Source organism: Phocoena sinus, chromosome 2 (genome assembly GCF_008692025.1).
Source record: "Phocoena sinus isolate mPhoSin1 chromosome 2, mPhoSin1.pri, whole genome shotgun sequence".
In the NCBI taxonomy this organism is placed as follows: Eukaryota; Metazoa; Chordata; class Mammalia; order Artiodactyla; family Phocoenidae; genus Phocoena; species Phocoena sinus.
Genome location: NC_045764.1, coordinates 82,106,873 through 82,122,789, shown reverse-complemented (window position 1 = coordinate 82,122,789; position 15,917 = coordinate 82,106,873). Strand labels below are relative to the sequence as shown.

The window sequence follows — 15,917 nt, the reverse complement described above, 5'->3', positions numbered from 1 at the left end:
CCACATGGTTTATGCAAAAAGAGAAAACAAAAGCAGTTTGTTCAAAGGTGGGGGGTTAAAAAAACTGTGATAATTGGCTCTCTAATCAAGAATTATTTCAAATGACCGGCATAATTAAAAGATCGATAATTAAGAAGGAAAGTGGACAACAGCAGACTAGGAACTTGGAAGGGAAATAAATCAGTGATTTAATAAGTCTGTGGTTGTTATTCAGGTTATGGATTAGAAAAGCTTTTATAAATACAAATATTCATTCATTTTCCAGTTTAGTTTAGACAAGGCTGATTTAGATACTAGATCAATGATTCAAAAGGAACAGTTGCTAACATTTCAAAGCGTTCAGTTGTTTCTTGGATTTTACTTTATCTTTCAAATTTTGCTTCCATCACACTGTAAGCCTAGTGTTAATAACAAACTGAAGGTGACAATGGACGTAGGACATTGATAGAGGCAACATCACTGGGTAACAGACAGCTGTGGGGAGAAAGGTTTTGTGACAGTTTTTGAAGAGACTTCCTGGGGCGGGGCAGGCAGCGGTGTGCTCTTCAGTTACAGAGGGCTAGAATTAGCAGGGAAGACGACAGAGAAGCACTCTGAGTTTACATACAATCATCCGTTTGTAAAGTGAAATCCGATATGATTGATACTTCTTAGGATCATCTGCATATAATTCCTCAAAATACTGAAAAAACAGGCACAATGGACATTTGTTTTTCTCTGTGAGGGGAATGCTACCTCTCAGCAAAATCAATTTTAAAATATTTTAAAACACAAATAATGAAACCACGTATACTCAAAAGGCTCTGATTTGTCACCTGCCATTGCCCTCTAATTTTTCTAGTACAGATGATTCTGATTATATATACACAAATATATTTTCACATGCTCAGAGGAAACAGGCTATGTTAGCAGGTAAACAGAGCTGTGGTCCATATTCCCCAGATAAGGCTGTTATTTCAATTCTCAGACCTGCTCACAAGTTGCTGCACTTTCTTTGCTGCCAGTAGCAGTGGCAAGAGTGGGGAATTCCCTTAAAACAAAAGTGAGAATAATGGCAAAGTTGGAGCTCTTGTTTGACGTTGGAAAGACTGATGAGAAGCTGTGTGCCTTCCTTCCCTGAAAGGCAGCTTGCGGGTGGCCTGTGACGCTTGTCCACTAGAGGAGGGAGAAAAACCATTTCTGTGATTGTGTTGGGGGGAAGGTGGGTGGGAAGGATTTGCAGGGTAGTTTCTCAGAACACTAAGCCTAGGCCCACTGCTGCTTTCATATCTGCCCAAGTGTTTCCTAAAGAAATGCACAATTAAGACTGAGACACTATAATGATTGTGAAAAAGTACATCATCCCCTATCTGTAAGTTTGAATCCACTCTCCTGAATAAGTAGTCAGCGAGGCAGAAGCAGCTGACCTACGAAGGGTTGTCCTAAAATTCAAACTCGTTAACTAGATTCTACCAGTTGAGAATTTGAGGGCTTAGTTTATGTTTGTATTAGCTATTAAAAATTGAGAAGAAAAGTAATACTGTGCATAAGGTTGAAAGGGAAATGCTTAACCAGCTTAGTGAAAAAACTCTGAGAATCTACCACCCAGATTCATCTTTATTTCATGGTTTCACCTTGTATTTTAAGATAATCATTTAAAAAGCACAGAATTTATATGCTGATCAATTATTATTATATTATTTAGTATATCAATTCTTAGGCAATAAAGCATTGTTAGTTTAATTTAAGCAACAATATATTTGTGAGTAATAAAATGACATCTCAGAAATATTCCATGATTCAGAAGACCTTCCCCCACAAATTAGTGATATTTCAGGCCCTTTGGAAAGAGTCCAAACTCTGCCCTCACCCACCTTTCCCATTCCTACAATGTAGCCTCACCAGCAAGCTGTCCTCAGAGGGAAGCACAGACTGGAAAAAGAATACCTTTGAGCTTTTTTTTTTTTTTTTTTTAGATTAATTAATTAGGCTGCATTGGGTCTTCCTTGCTGTGCGTGGGCTTTCTCTAGTTGCAGTGAGGGGGGCTACTCTTCACTGCGGTGTGCTGGCTTCTCATTGTGGTGGCTTCTCTTGTTGCGAAGCACAGGCTCTAGGTGCGCGGGCTTCAGTACCTGTGGCACGCGGGCTCAGGAGTTGTGGCTCTTGGGTTCTAGAGCACAGGCTCAGTAGCTGTGGCACACGGGCTTAGTTGCTCTGCGGCATGTGGGATTTTCCCAGACCAGGGCTTGAGCCCGTGTCCCCTGCATTGGCAGGTGGATTCTTAACCACTGCGCCACCAGGGAAGTCCCATACCTTTGAGTTTTGCTTCAAATTAATATAAAAGATGGTTGAATAGATGACACCAGAAAACTATTTGTAATGTAAATGATCACTAATGAAATAATGGAGGGATAATTCAGATTGTTAAATCTTCAGAGAAAATCCAAACTATTTTAGTACAGCTCATTAAAACCCTGAATTGAAGAAACAGAAACAGCGCTTCCCTGGTGGCGAAGTGGTTGGGAATCTGCCTGCCAATGCAGGGGACACAGGTTCGAGCCCTGGTCCAGGAAGATCCCACATGCCACAAAGCAACTAAGCCCATGCGCCACAACTACTAAGCCTGTGCTCTAGAGCCCGTGAACCACAACTACTGAGCCCATGTGCCACAACTACTGAAACCCTCATGCCTAGAGCCCATGCTCCATAACGGGAGAAGCCACCACCACAATGAGAAGCCTGCACACCGCAACGAAGACCCAACACAGCCAAAAATAAATAAATAAATAAACAAACAAATTAATTAATTAAAAATAACCCAAAACAGAAACAAATTACCACTAGCCCTAAACAGCTTTTCTCAAAACCAGACTGACACTACAATATAGATTTTTTTATAGAAATATGGCATTGGGAGTTCCCTGGTCGGGTAACTGAGGAACTGAGATCCCACAAACCATGTGGTACAGCCAAAAAAAAAAAAAAAGTGGAATTATACTTTTTCAATGACTTTTACTTTAATAAATATGTTTATCAAACTTAAGTATAAATCTGTAATAAAAGTTACTTTGTGACTGAGAAAGAAACATTTTAGAAAATATTTTCTATAAAAGAAAGAAGGAGAGAAAGAAAAAAAGAGAAAAAGAACAAACTTGGACTCTGTGCCAGCACTCAGAATCTGGCAAGGGGAAAAAAATCTCCTCATTCACTGCCCAAGTTCTGCTAAAAAAGAATCACGAATGTATAAACTTGAATCCTGACGTTCCTCCTCCCTGACCTTGGAGCTCCAGCCAAGGCCAACCTACAGCCCCACGTTGGTTCTGCCAACTGCCTTCCCTGACCCTAACTCTAACCCCGCTGTCTGCTAGAGACAGGGGCTGGGATGGCCACAGTGGTGCTTGGGGACCAAAGGTTGTGACAACTATATAACCTCCTCGATGGCAGAGAAGCTGCAGCTGACGTGGAGGAAGTTGAGTTCCTGAGGATATCAAAAGCCCAGCACACAGTCGGCCGATATCTTCCAGACCCTCCAAGTGAGGGCTGAGGATGCTGAGATGCACCAGAGCCTTCTGTGAGAAACAACCCGAGTACACGCCTTTTTCACTTCTACCAACATAGTCCTATTTTCCTTACTCTGTCCCTGATAGGGAAAGAGGGTAACAAGTGTGGGGCAGTGAGTGTTTCCCAGTCAGGAAAGACGTTTTGCTCAAAAAGCAAGGAAGGCCGCCCTGCAGGGCTAGGGCCTGCGTGCTGAGGAGTGTGGCCTGGCACCTCCCTTACCAGGTTCTCGTTGGTGAGCCGGGTGATCTCGTGCTGCAGGCTGGCCTCGATGCGGGCCTCTGGGGGCAGCTGCAGGTTCTGGGCCAGCAGCTGCTGCTGCCGGTTGTTCTCCTCCTTCAGGCTCTGGATCTCCCCGCGGAGGGCTTCGGCCTCATTCTCATGGCTCCTCTTCTGCGACTGCAGCTGGGATTCCAGGAGCCTGCGGAGAAGCCACACGAGTAGGAAAGGGAGGTGACACCAGAGTCCCTGCCTGAAGGGTGCAAGACTCCATGCTCACTTGCAAGGGCAGAAAAGCGGGGGCTCTGTAGTGACTGTGTAGCTTCTGACTTGATTAGAGTCTAGGAACTCAACCAAGGGCCAGAAATGGAAACAAATGTGCTCACATTTGTGTCTTTCTGAACTGTGGACCCTGCTACAAAGTTCTCAAAGGCCCCTAGAAACAGGAAAATTTTAGCTCTTTTGAAAGGTTCATAGGAAATGATGATCAATCAATCAATTAAAAATTGATCAATCAATTAAAAGACATAGGTTAAAGAACCTGGCTTACTACATTCACAAACTAGCATTAAAGTTGGCAAGGCTAGTACCTTCGTCACAAAATCACCGCACTATGGAGGGCAAGATTACAAATGCCCCATCTAATTAAATATGCCTTGAAGACTTTCAGCATTACTAATTCCAGGCAGAGGGTATGACCAGGGTCCCATTTTTACTTTCTACTTTTATCTCTGAAGGGCAGAAAGGCTGGAGTGCTACTCTGAAATACATACAGATTTACCCAAATCCAGACAGATAGCTCTGAAATTTCATATATATATATATATATATATATATAATTTGTCATTTTCTCTTTCCCCATAAACTTCCTTATCAGTAACAGAATCCTAACAAGATATGGTTTTAGAACATCAATATTAGTGGGACCAACAAAGCAGCTACTGCTTCTCTGAGCAAACATACAAGTCAGCTGCGCCGTGAGTAGTCTAGGGCAGGAGGATACTAGAGTGAACTGGCATCCTCCCTTCACCAGGCACCCCCATTTCTACATTCACCCCCTTTTCCAAAGCCAAGACAAAGTTATGGATAGGAATTAACTAACATGAAGAAAGCAAAGATGTTCTTTTATTCGAACCCCCTTAGTTATCAAATGCTGGGAAACACTGATGCCATTGCAAGCAAACAGTTAACAGCAGACTAAAAATATTTTAATGATTATAAAATTTCAAAAGGATTTGAATCCATAACACCACAAAGTTAATGACAATGGTTTGTGATTAGAACAAAGCAGAATAAGTAGAAGCCCCTCGAACAAAGAGTCTAAATATTTTAAAATTAAATATTTATATATTAATATTTAATATAAATATTAAAAATTAAATATTTTTAAAAATTCATCACTAAAATGGCATTTTTAAGAGATTTTAAGACACAAATCTCACTAGAGGAGATGAGTGTCTGTGTTAGAAAGGTGCGGCTGTTTCAATTTCATTTGCTTTCCCCTAGACATATTTAACATGTTGAGTTAGGGTGATTAGTTTGAACTGTAGCAATGCAGGAAACCCTCTTTGCTTGCGGTTTCATAAATCGGAATTTCACAATAACCACACAGAATGCCAAATCGTGCACTTAACACTGCTTAACACTGCTGTTAGGCAGCATGATCATAATATATGAGAATGTAGACACGTTGCCCAGGCACACACATCCTTTAAATTGATCATTATTCCAAACAAGAAACCACTACGTAATAGGTATTAATCTCTCCTGCAGTAGTAGCTTGGGCTCCAGTTGAGAGGTTTGGAATTTCTTCCACTTTTAGTGAGACATTCACAAACTTTAGTGTCTGAAATTTACCCAGGAAGACACTTAATGAATAAGAAATACAGAAGTTAAAGTCCAGAGGCCACTGTTAGTAAGAAAAACAACAAATTAATAACATTCCATTTTGAGGAGACAAATATAACCTGTTGGCTTGTTTCAACCCTTCATAAACCAGCAACAGCTCTCCATCCTCATTCAACTCATGGCCATCCATAGCAGATGATCTTCCATGCAAAAGGAAAAATAATGCAAAACACAAAGCGATGGTAATGAGATGATGATGGTCAAGAGCAGCATGTGATATTTCAATATTTTATTAAGTCAACAGGACTGTTTTTATTAATTACAGATGACTTTAAGATGTTACCACAAAAATCATTTTTGGTTAATTTTTTTAAAAAAATGGGTAACATGTAACATCACATGTAAATGTGTAGAAATTAAAACAAAATAATCAACATCTAGAGCTACTTTTCCTGCAAAATAATAAATGACTGAAGAGGTAAGAAGGAGGTTCTATTTTTAACATTTTATTCAGCTAACAGAGTGATCTTTTTTTTTTTAACATCTTTATTGGGGTATAATTGCTTTACAGTGGTGTGTTAGTTTCTGCTTTATAACAAAGTGAATCAGTTATACATATACATATATCCCCACATCTCTTCCCTCTTGTGTCTCCCTCCCTCCCACCCTATCCCACCCCTCTCGGTGGTCACAAAGCACCGAGCTGATCTCCCTGTGCTATGTGGCTGCTTCCCACTTCAGCTAGCAGAGTGATCTTATATGTCACATATTATGTTAGAGACTAACCAAAATAGTCATATACATATAGAATGAAAATTTCAGCTACTGTCTTCATGTGGCAATTTTCATAATTCATTTCAAAATGAAGTTTTAAGTCTTCTGGGTAGGAATTTGTTTTAGCTTAATAAAATCTGATTTTGTATTTTTAAAATTATTTTTTAAAATTCTTATAGGAGTAACTTATAAGCCAGTATATGTCCAAAGTTCCCAGCTTTTATGACACAACTTTTAAAAGGTTTGTTGTGTCAAAAATTAATTTTAAGACCTGGGGAAACTTCTTTTTTACTAGAAGTGTGACACATTTTATTAAAAGTATGTAGAATTAACAAAACTGACAGAGTTGGTTATAGTTTTTTTCTACTGAGGGTATAAAAATAATATTTTTGACTGTTTGTCAAGTGTCAGACACCATTCTACAACCTTCCACATGTATCATTTCATTTAGTTCTCCCAGTAACCCAATATATATCATTTGCCACACTGCAGAAGAAGACGCTGAGGCTTTGACGTAAGATACCTGCAGGGGTTGCACAGTTGGCAAGTGGTGAAGGCCAGGGCTATGTGACTCCAGAGCCCAGGTTCTTACTTCTCCTACTAGACTTCTGTTTTGTTTGTTTGTTTGTTTGTTTATGGCTGTGTTGGGTCTTTGTTGCTGCACGCGGGCTTTCCCTAGTTGCGGCGAGCAGGGGCTACTCTTCGTTGCGGTGTGCGGGCTTCTCCTCTCCCATTTCAGAGCACGGGCTCTAGGCGCGTGGGCTTCAGTTGTTGTGGCTCACAGGCTCTAGAGCACAGGCTCCGTAGTTGTGGCACACGGGGTTAGTTGCTGCGTGGCATGTGGGGTTTTCCCAGACCAGGGCTGGAACCCATGTCCCCTCCATTGGCAGGCGGATTCCTAACCACTGTGCCACCAGGGAAGCCCCTAGACTTCTCTTGTTGATACGATGTTTACATAAAACAAATTTCAGACATTGCTCTTCTATTTTCCATCTACCGTCTATCCCTAGAGAGTTGATTTATTTGCATGGTCTCAACTGTATTATTACATGCTGATGACTTCAATATTTACATCTCAGCCTACATATCTCTCCTGCTCCAGATCTATATTTTCAACTGCCTAATGAATTTCTCTCCTTGGATGTTTTCCTACCTCCTTAAATATTTGTAAATCTACTGATCATTTCCTGTACTTCCCCACATCCCAGACCCAGGATCACAAACTGGCATCACTATATCCAACCAAGTATCCATAGCAGACACTGCAAAGTTACCCTTCATGGTCCCCATCGCACACAGCCAACAAACTGCAAGGCTACACACCCCATCTTCTTATGTATCTTTCAAAGTGTCCCATTTTCTTCAATCCCAACTGTTACCAACTAAGTCAAAGTCACTATAATCAGTCATTCAATTATGGTGATAACCTCTTAACTGGTCTTTAGGCTCTCAATCTTGTTCCACTACAATCTATTCTCTAACATAAAAGCCAGGGCTAGCTTTCTAAAATTCCAATCTCATCATATCATTCTCCTACTTAAAATCTTTCAGCAGCTTCCCTGGTGGTGCAGTGGTTAAGAATCCGCCTGCCAATGCAGGGGACACGGGTTTGAGCCCTGGTCCGGGAAGATCCCACATGCCACAGAGCAACTAAGCCCGCGAACCACAACTATTGAAGCCTGCGCGCCTAGAGTCCGTGCTCCGCAACAAGAGAAGCCACCGCAATGAGAAGCCCATGCATGGCAACGAAGAGTAGCCCCTGCTCGCCATAACTAGAGAAAAGCCAGCAGGCAGCAACAAAGACCCAACGCAGACAAAAATAAAAATAAATAAATTAAAAAAAAAAAATGACTTCCTTCCTGTCACTGGAGGGAAGTCCAAATTATCTTGGCTGTCTCCCCAACAGCCTATAAACTCTGTGAAAGGAAGGACTGTATTTATCTTGCTTACTGCTATATTCCCAGTGTGTGGCACAGGGCCTGGGATGAAGCAGGCATGCAATACATATCTGGTGACTGAATAGCTGAGTGGATGGATGAACAATGTCATATAGCTCTTTTTATACTAACACATTCTTAGCTATAAGATATGCTTACAACCTACATACATAAATTAAAATTTAAGTTTAACCAAATACTTTTATAAGCATTCTCCACTCTTGCCCATAAAAGAAGGTAGTAAGTACCTTACATTTTGCCTGGTAATATTCTTTAGTTTGTGAAGTATTTCTGTATACCAATCCTGACATTACGCATCAGGAGACCTAGATGTACACTGATAAATCTCTGTTATCATCACTGGCTGTGTTCTTTTAAGCATGTAGTCTTTTAAGTTCAGAGTTCAATAGCATGAAGGCTTTTTGGGAAGCAGGAATGGTAGGAAGGCTGAGGAATTCCAGAAATGAGCTGTGATACTCTAAGCTATAGGGAAAACTTCTGGGAAAGTTTGGTCATTTAGTGACTGCAAATCTGTACTCTCAGCCCACCCAAGGCTCTTAAGACTGAGCTAAATGCCATCTACAACTTCACTCATGAGTAAATGAGATGAAACCAAGGTTAGAATTTTCTCAGAACACCTTAGGAAACGTGACAAAAACTTGGTCCCATATATCAGGGTCCCATCCTAGAAGTCATGGCATCCTTCTAGAATTACATGGCCAACACAGATGTGGTTCCGCTACTTCATCACTTCTCTTCACACTAAATTTCAATTATTGAAAGCTGCAGCTGTCCCTACAAACTTTCACAATAACCATCCTGAATAACAAATGGAAGTGACTACCCAAGATAGACCAAGCTGTATAGTAAGCAACTGGTTTTCTTCTCAAGGCTAAGACCCTAAATATACAGAAATATATTCCCTTAATGTAAAGAATATTTTCCTTTCCATCTCTCATCTCTTATAATAATATAAGGTAATGCTACCTTATATTATTATAAATGAGATTTTAACTGGGAATATATTGGAAACCTTGGATCCCCTTTGAAGGTCAGCTGATGTCTAACAAAACAACGCATAAACACTTGGACTTACTGTATAAGAGGCTGGCTTGAAGATTAAAGATCAATATGATTAAACCAAAATGAATAAAAGAAACATCAACTTACCTGTTTGTTTCTTTCAAACCGATATATGCTTGTGCTATTTCGCCTTTATCTTTCATTTTTTGTACATCTTCTAAAAGTATTGTGGAATCTGTCATTGTATTCTGAAGGGGGAAAAGACACATTTCCACATTAAGTGTTAACTCTAAAGCTTTGAACCTCATACAACATTTTTCTTTCCTCCAGAATAGGGGGTTTATGTGTTCTACAACACCTCTGCCCCACCAGAGCGTCTGCCCTAGCCCGGGTACAACTACAGAGAGTGGGGCACAGGCAGTTAAGAGGAAGAGGCACCTCCAGTCCCTCTCTTGAGAATCCCTAACACTCTACTACAAAGATGGTGTGATTCTAGAGTAAATAAAATCACTGATGGGCCCCATGTGTTTTACACTATGTGTGTGTGTGTGTGTGTGTGTGTATACACACACACACACACACACACACACACAGTGTAAATATATATATATATATATTCAGTGTCCTTGCCTGGTTATTATTCTAATGTTGTATATATACTTTAAAAAATATACATATAGATATAAACTATATACAGCATTAAAACAATAACCAGGCAAGAACACCAAGTATTCAATGCAATGTACAAAGCTGTTCTTTCTTCTACTTCCGGACCAGTTATAACAAAACAAATGCCCTAATAAACACGAAAAGTTTGACATAAAGCTCATTTTTCCATTAACAACTCAGTACAAAACAAGTGGTGTTCAGATCATGTGTTTCAGCAAAATTAAATGTTTTTTTCCTCACGTCTTTAGATATATATAAATGGGAAGGATTTAGCTCCTTGGAAATGTCTACCATCTGCTGTTATTCAATTCCTTTTTCCTCTGTTACAGTATAGCATGGTACATAAGCTTTTGAAATAAACATCTGGCAGGTCAGAATTACTAACGATTTTGCATAGAAAGGACTTTTCTGCTAACATTTTTACTTCCTTTTTTATTTTTCCTTTTTGGTGTAATCTGTCTGACAACCAACGTAATTTCAAAATCTTGCTTCTACTCAGCCACTCTCTCTCTCTCCTAAACCAGGGCAAGAACAGACAATAAGAACAACTGCTCTATAGCCTCTAAAGAATAATACTCTTTAGAACCCAAGAGCCCATTCTATTTGTCTAAATAGTATATGTCTGATCCTTTAGTCAACGTTTGCTCTAAAGCCAGATCTCACTGTGAAGTGGAGATTATAGAAGACACTTCAAATATCATGATCCGGGCTTCCCTGGTGGCGCAGTGGTTGAGAGTCCGCCTGCCAATGCAGGGGACGCGGGTTCGTGCCCCGGTCCGGGAAGATCCCACATGCCGCGGAGCGGCTGGGCCCGTGAGCCATGGCCGCTGGGCCTGCGCGTCCGGAGCCTGTGCTCCGTGGCGGGAGAGGCCGCAGCATTGAGAGGCCCGCGTAACGCAAAAAAAAAAAAAAAAAAAAATAACATTATCCTAGAGACCAAGATAACTTTAATGTCAACTAGAGGCCTACAAATACTCGCTTTTGAATTCCAGTGTTTATAATAAAAAACATCCTTTTTTAAAAAAAATCCCACTTTTATCCTAATGCTGTTCTTTTGTGAGTCTATAAATGCACACTTAGAGAAGACCAAATATAATCTGATGAGAGCTATTAACAAGAGCTTATGCTTTACTGATTTAAAAAATCTTTCCCATAAGCACCACATATAGCATTTTTATAAATATTCTAGGTATGTTTTATAAATATTTTAGTACATATTTCATAGAAAATTTCTTTTTCTCTTTTATTGAAAGGCAGAAAATCTTTCTACTCTATAAAGGACCATACTCAGATTTTTAAGTTTTAGATAGTAACTCAAAGAACCAGTTTCTATGTTAAATAACGCTACATGTATTCTTTGACATCTGAGGACCTACATGATCTGGTTTTTAACTTTTAGTAAATTAGGTAAGTAGATCTAATGAACTCATCCAAGGGAAAGATAGTAGAAAGTAGCCAGTCCTTCCCTTGTCCGGCCTATCATAGCTAAGAAGCAGGGACTGGGCATGGGGTCAGACTTGGACTGCCAGCGCTAGGAAGTTCCTGACTCACTGCTCAAAGAGTCCCTGCCAAGACAGGACCAGAAGTTCTGAAAGGGTTGCGTCATGCAGGAAAATCCCACTCTTCCCAAGAAGGGCATGCTCAGCTCCTCAGGCCCTTCCTCTCCCTTGGCCAACAAACCCACAGCTCGTAGAAATGAGAGTATGGGAGAGCTTGCACTTTGGAGGGTGCTCCGAGTTAAGGGCTTCCCTCCCCGGCTTGTGGATGGCCTGCCATAACTACCACTATGAGTCACAGAGCTGACTACGAATTCAAAAGTCATGGAGGCCTCTCTGCGATCCAGACTGGAGCCTATGACATCCATTATTTTCCCACTGACTTCTCAAATAGCAGGGGGTCAAATAGGAAATTAATTTGTAAATATCAAAATAGACTTGTTGGCCAGAAAATATCAACTGCAAAACTGGGGGATACTTGTAAAAATCAGGATTAAATAGAAGTGTTTACTAAAAATTTTTAAAAATATATAATTACCTTGTCATCCTGAAAATCACAAGTCAGCAGGCACAAAAAACAAATGGAGAAAACAACAAACGCTTAGTTCCACAAATAAATTCCATCTTGAGTCCTCATCAAAACAGATAAAAGCTAACTGTGAAAACAACCAAGTTTGTTTCTCCTAAAACTAAGTCTGTATGTAAATTACTATCCATGGAACTGGCATGACGTGGACATTAATATATATTTATGTAATGGCAACTCTTAATTGTCAGGAACAGACTCTTGAAATTCTTTTGAGTTGTTTTGATTTTTCTAATTATAAAGTATTTGTGAGGGTATGAGGAAAATGAACCTCCTTTTAATGTATTATGGTAAAATTCTTATCCCAGGTCTGTGAGAGTTAACAGTAACGCCTTGGTAGGAGGTCATTTGTCCAAGTGAAGCCTCCCGAACACTTGTGGAGGTGGAGCACGTAAACTAGATGTGGCTGGCTGGGCTGGATCATCACCTGGCTCACGGGATATCACTTACCACTTGCTTGCAAAGGAGTTGTGAAATGATGTGTCTCTTGACTAGAAACGGAGTGGGATAAACAGCCCTGGGTTTGAAGGGGCTTAGTCAGTGTCCTGGGCATTTCTCCTAAGAGAAAACAAGCTGATGCTATGTGTAGGCTTGGAGCCTGGAGAGCAGGGACCTTGGTTAGACAGGGCCAGCCCATCAGGCGCTGGAGATAAGTTGTCACATGGAGTATGTGAGCTGGGTAGGTGACAGTGTGAGGTACCAGAGCTATGTGCTCTTGTGAGCTGGATTGTTTTTATACCCCTTGGCTCATTTTCCTTTTTCTTTCTATTGACTTTTACTAAAGTTTCTTGTTAGAATATTAGTTCATCACAGGGAACCAGAGAAAGGAATTCTAATTTTGGACTCTGTTCCAGCTAGCATGCAGAGGGAGGCTTGTTTCTTGAGGCCCAATCCCAGGTGTGAGTTGTCGTTATCAAATACAAATGTTATGTGCCAGGTATGGTATCTTAACCACATGCAGAACTACCATTTCTTTTTTTCTTTTCTTTTTTTTTTTTTTTAGAATTTGGAGGCTTTCAATCTTCTTTTATTTTTATTTATTTATTTTTGGCTGTGTTGGGTCTTCGTTGCTGCACGCGGGCTTTCTCTAATTGCGGCGAGCAGGGGCTACTCTTCGTTGCTGTGCACGGGCTTCTCATTGCAGTGGCTTCTCTTGTTGCGGAGCTCGGGCTCTAGGTGCGCAGGCTCAGTAGTTGTGGCACACGGGATTAGTTGCTCTGCGGCATGAGGGGTCTTCCTGGGCCAGGGCTCGAACCCAAGTCCCCTGCATTGGCAGGAGGATTCTTAACCACTGCACCACCAGGGAAGCCCCAGAACTACCATTTCTAAGAGAAGTGCTCTCAGATCTTTCAGGCATCCCATTCATTATATGTTATAGTCTTTTAAAAATTGAATTATATTGACATACAATAACAGTTTCATTTGTACAACAGAATGATTTGATATTTTTATACATTATGAAATGATCACCAAGATAAGTCTAGTTACCATCTGTCACCATACAGAGTTATTACAATATCATTGACTACATTCCCTATGATGTACATTACATCCCTGTGACTTATTTATTTTATAACTGGAAGTTTATATTTATATTCAGTAACTCTGAATCCCCTTTACCTATGTCACCCAACCCTCTAAACCCCTCCCTTCTGGCAAACACTAGTTTGTTCTAGCTATGAGTCTGTTTCTGTTTTTTTAGATTTCACACATACTAAGTGAAATCATATGGGATGTGTCATTCTGTCTTTTTTTTTTTTTCATTCTCTGTCTTATAGTCATTTTTTATGTGGCAGGTCATGCAGCTGGGATACTGGATTGCCTAATTCTTGGTAACACTTTGCTTCATGAACATGGGTAGGGACAAAAACCAGGTTTTAAGATGATTATTCAGATTCCCCCCGATGTCAAATGACTAAAAGGTCCATTTCTCACCAACACATGGCAGCTGGGTCACAAGTTATCTGAGGTCAGGGAAGGCATTCAAAGGGCCATCTATATGCTTCAGCCTGGGTCCCTTCTGTGGAATCACTAAACACAGCCCCTCCTAGCTGGCACAACTCCCACCATTAAACAGAACTTCTTGAAGTGAGCAGAAATCATCACCATGTCACTTCTACTCACTGATCTCATTTCTAACCTTTTCATGTGTTATCTTTCCTATCTTTAAACAGGCTATTTTCAACAAATAATTTAAAATTGTATTTAATGCCTTCCCATAGCAAGACAACTTATGGATTTTTGTATTTAATAGAATTGTATTTTTGATCAAAATTTATCATGACCAGATTACTAAAAAATGATTAATTTTAAAAGCCCTTTGCTCATGAGTGAGCGGTGAAACTCTGAAGAGCGTTTGGGATATCATTTGCTTCTTGTTCACTCCAACTGGTATTTGCAACAGTTATAAAACAACATTGAGATTTTTCCCCAAAAATGATGATATCCTCAATTAGACTAAAAATGCTCTTAAATGTTTGCTTTGTTATAAATTGGAGAGAGGGCTTCCCTGGTGGCACAGTGGTTGAGAGTCTGCCTGCAGATGCAGGGGACACAGGTTCGTGCCCCGGTCCGGGAGGATCCCGCATGCCGTCGGGTGGCTAGGCCCGTGGGCCATGGCCGCTGAGCCTGCACGTCCGGAGCTTGTGATCCGCAACGGGAGAGGCCACAGCAGTTGAGAGGCCCGCGTACCGCAAAAATACATAAATACATAAGTAAATAAATTGGAGGGAAAGGGTATGAAGAAAGAGGCCAGTCCCCAAACACCCACCTGAGCCACTTGCTCATGCTTACCTTGGGTTGGATGGCCTCTTTCTGGCTCACCAGTTGAGACCTCAAGATGAGGACTTCCTCCTTGCGGACATCGAGCTCCTCACTCACAGAGGTCAGCTGCTCCATGAGGACACGGTAGGCTGGTGCACCTGGAGCGGTCACCTCGGGGGCACTTTTCTCACTAAGGGCCTTGCGTAACTCATTCAGCTCATTTTTCAGTTTTTTGTTTTCTGATTCTAGTTCTTGACGCTGTATGAATAGATAAAGAATAGTTCATCACTGTCACCCTCAACTTTACATTGGAATACTCATCCTTCCCTAAGATAGTAGAAGAATTCTGCTGGAAAAGATCGCCAGAGCTCCCCTAGTGAATGGCTCCCCTGGTTCTACTGGGAACTCTGCTCTTAAAATTAAGAAAGTCAACGTCAAGTGGAATTGAGCAAGGTGAATGGTAGTTTGCCTCATCAACCTAAATTCCAGAATCAAATTTATTCCAGGCTGCCCAGGGTGTGGTCACAGGCCTGAAGAGAAGGCTGAGTCCTAAGGGGTGAATTTATCTCAGTACTAAGAAGCCCAGGTTTTCTTTATGGGTAAATACAAGCACAAATATGAAGGTCCAAATGGTCAGGTTATTTCCAATGAATGGTTCAGAGAGCAGATCCCTGAAGTGTTGAGTAGTACCCTCTTATTTCTTTTGTAAAGGAGAGGGGAAAGACCACTGAAATTTTAGGCTTTTAACTTCTAATTTTAAAATTACATAGCATTTAAACTAATAAAATTCTCTATAGTGTTTCAGTAACAACAAACAATATATTTTTGAAACTTCTTTCCTGTGTGACATGATTGTGAAGCTGCTGGCGGAAGCCTTGAGAAGCAGGAGGAGAGGATGGGTGACCTCTTCCTTCAGTCATCTAGATGGACATACACATCCTTTACCATCTCCATACTTTCACATACTACCAGCCATCCTCCCATCACCAGTTAGTGCTGCCCTTTGTAGGCTCTGCTCAACCAACGGCAGTGGAACCCAGGATAGAGATCTGCCGCTAAACTCTA

General features: G+C 40.8%; 1 protein-coding gene across 9 annotated transcripts in view; it reads right to left on the bottom strand.

Annotated features, from left to right (window-relative positions):
* Window positions 1–15,917, bottom strand: part of MYO5A (myosin VA) — a 194,244-nt gene that overhangs the window by 27,510 nt on the left and 150,817 nt on the right. For 2 of the 9 annotated variants that reach the window (XM_032621151.1, XM_032621158.1), the window contains 6 exons: window positions 14,883–15,110; window positions 12,042–12,050; window positions 9,486–9,586; window positions 5,724–5,804; window positions 3,760–3,958; window positions 608–682 (listed from right to left, as the gene is read on the bottom strand). In XM_032621151.1, coding sequence (XP_032477042.1) covers window positions 608–682; window positions 3,760–3,958; window positions 5,724–5,804; window positions 9,486–9,586; window positions 12,042–12,050; window positions 14,883–15,110 — 693 coding nt within the window. The remainder of the gene's footprint in view (window positions 1–607; window positions 683–3,759; window positions 3,959–5,723; window positions 5,805–9,485; window positions 9,587–12,041; window positions 12,051–14,882; window positions 15,111–15,917) is intronic. The other 7 variants (XM_032621152.1, XM_032621153.1, XM_032621154.1 and 4 more) reach the window with 7 other exon arrangements.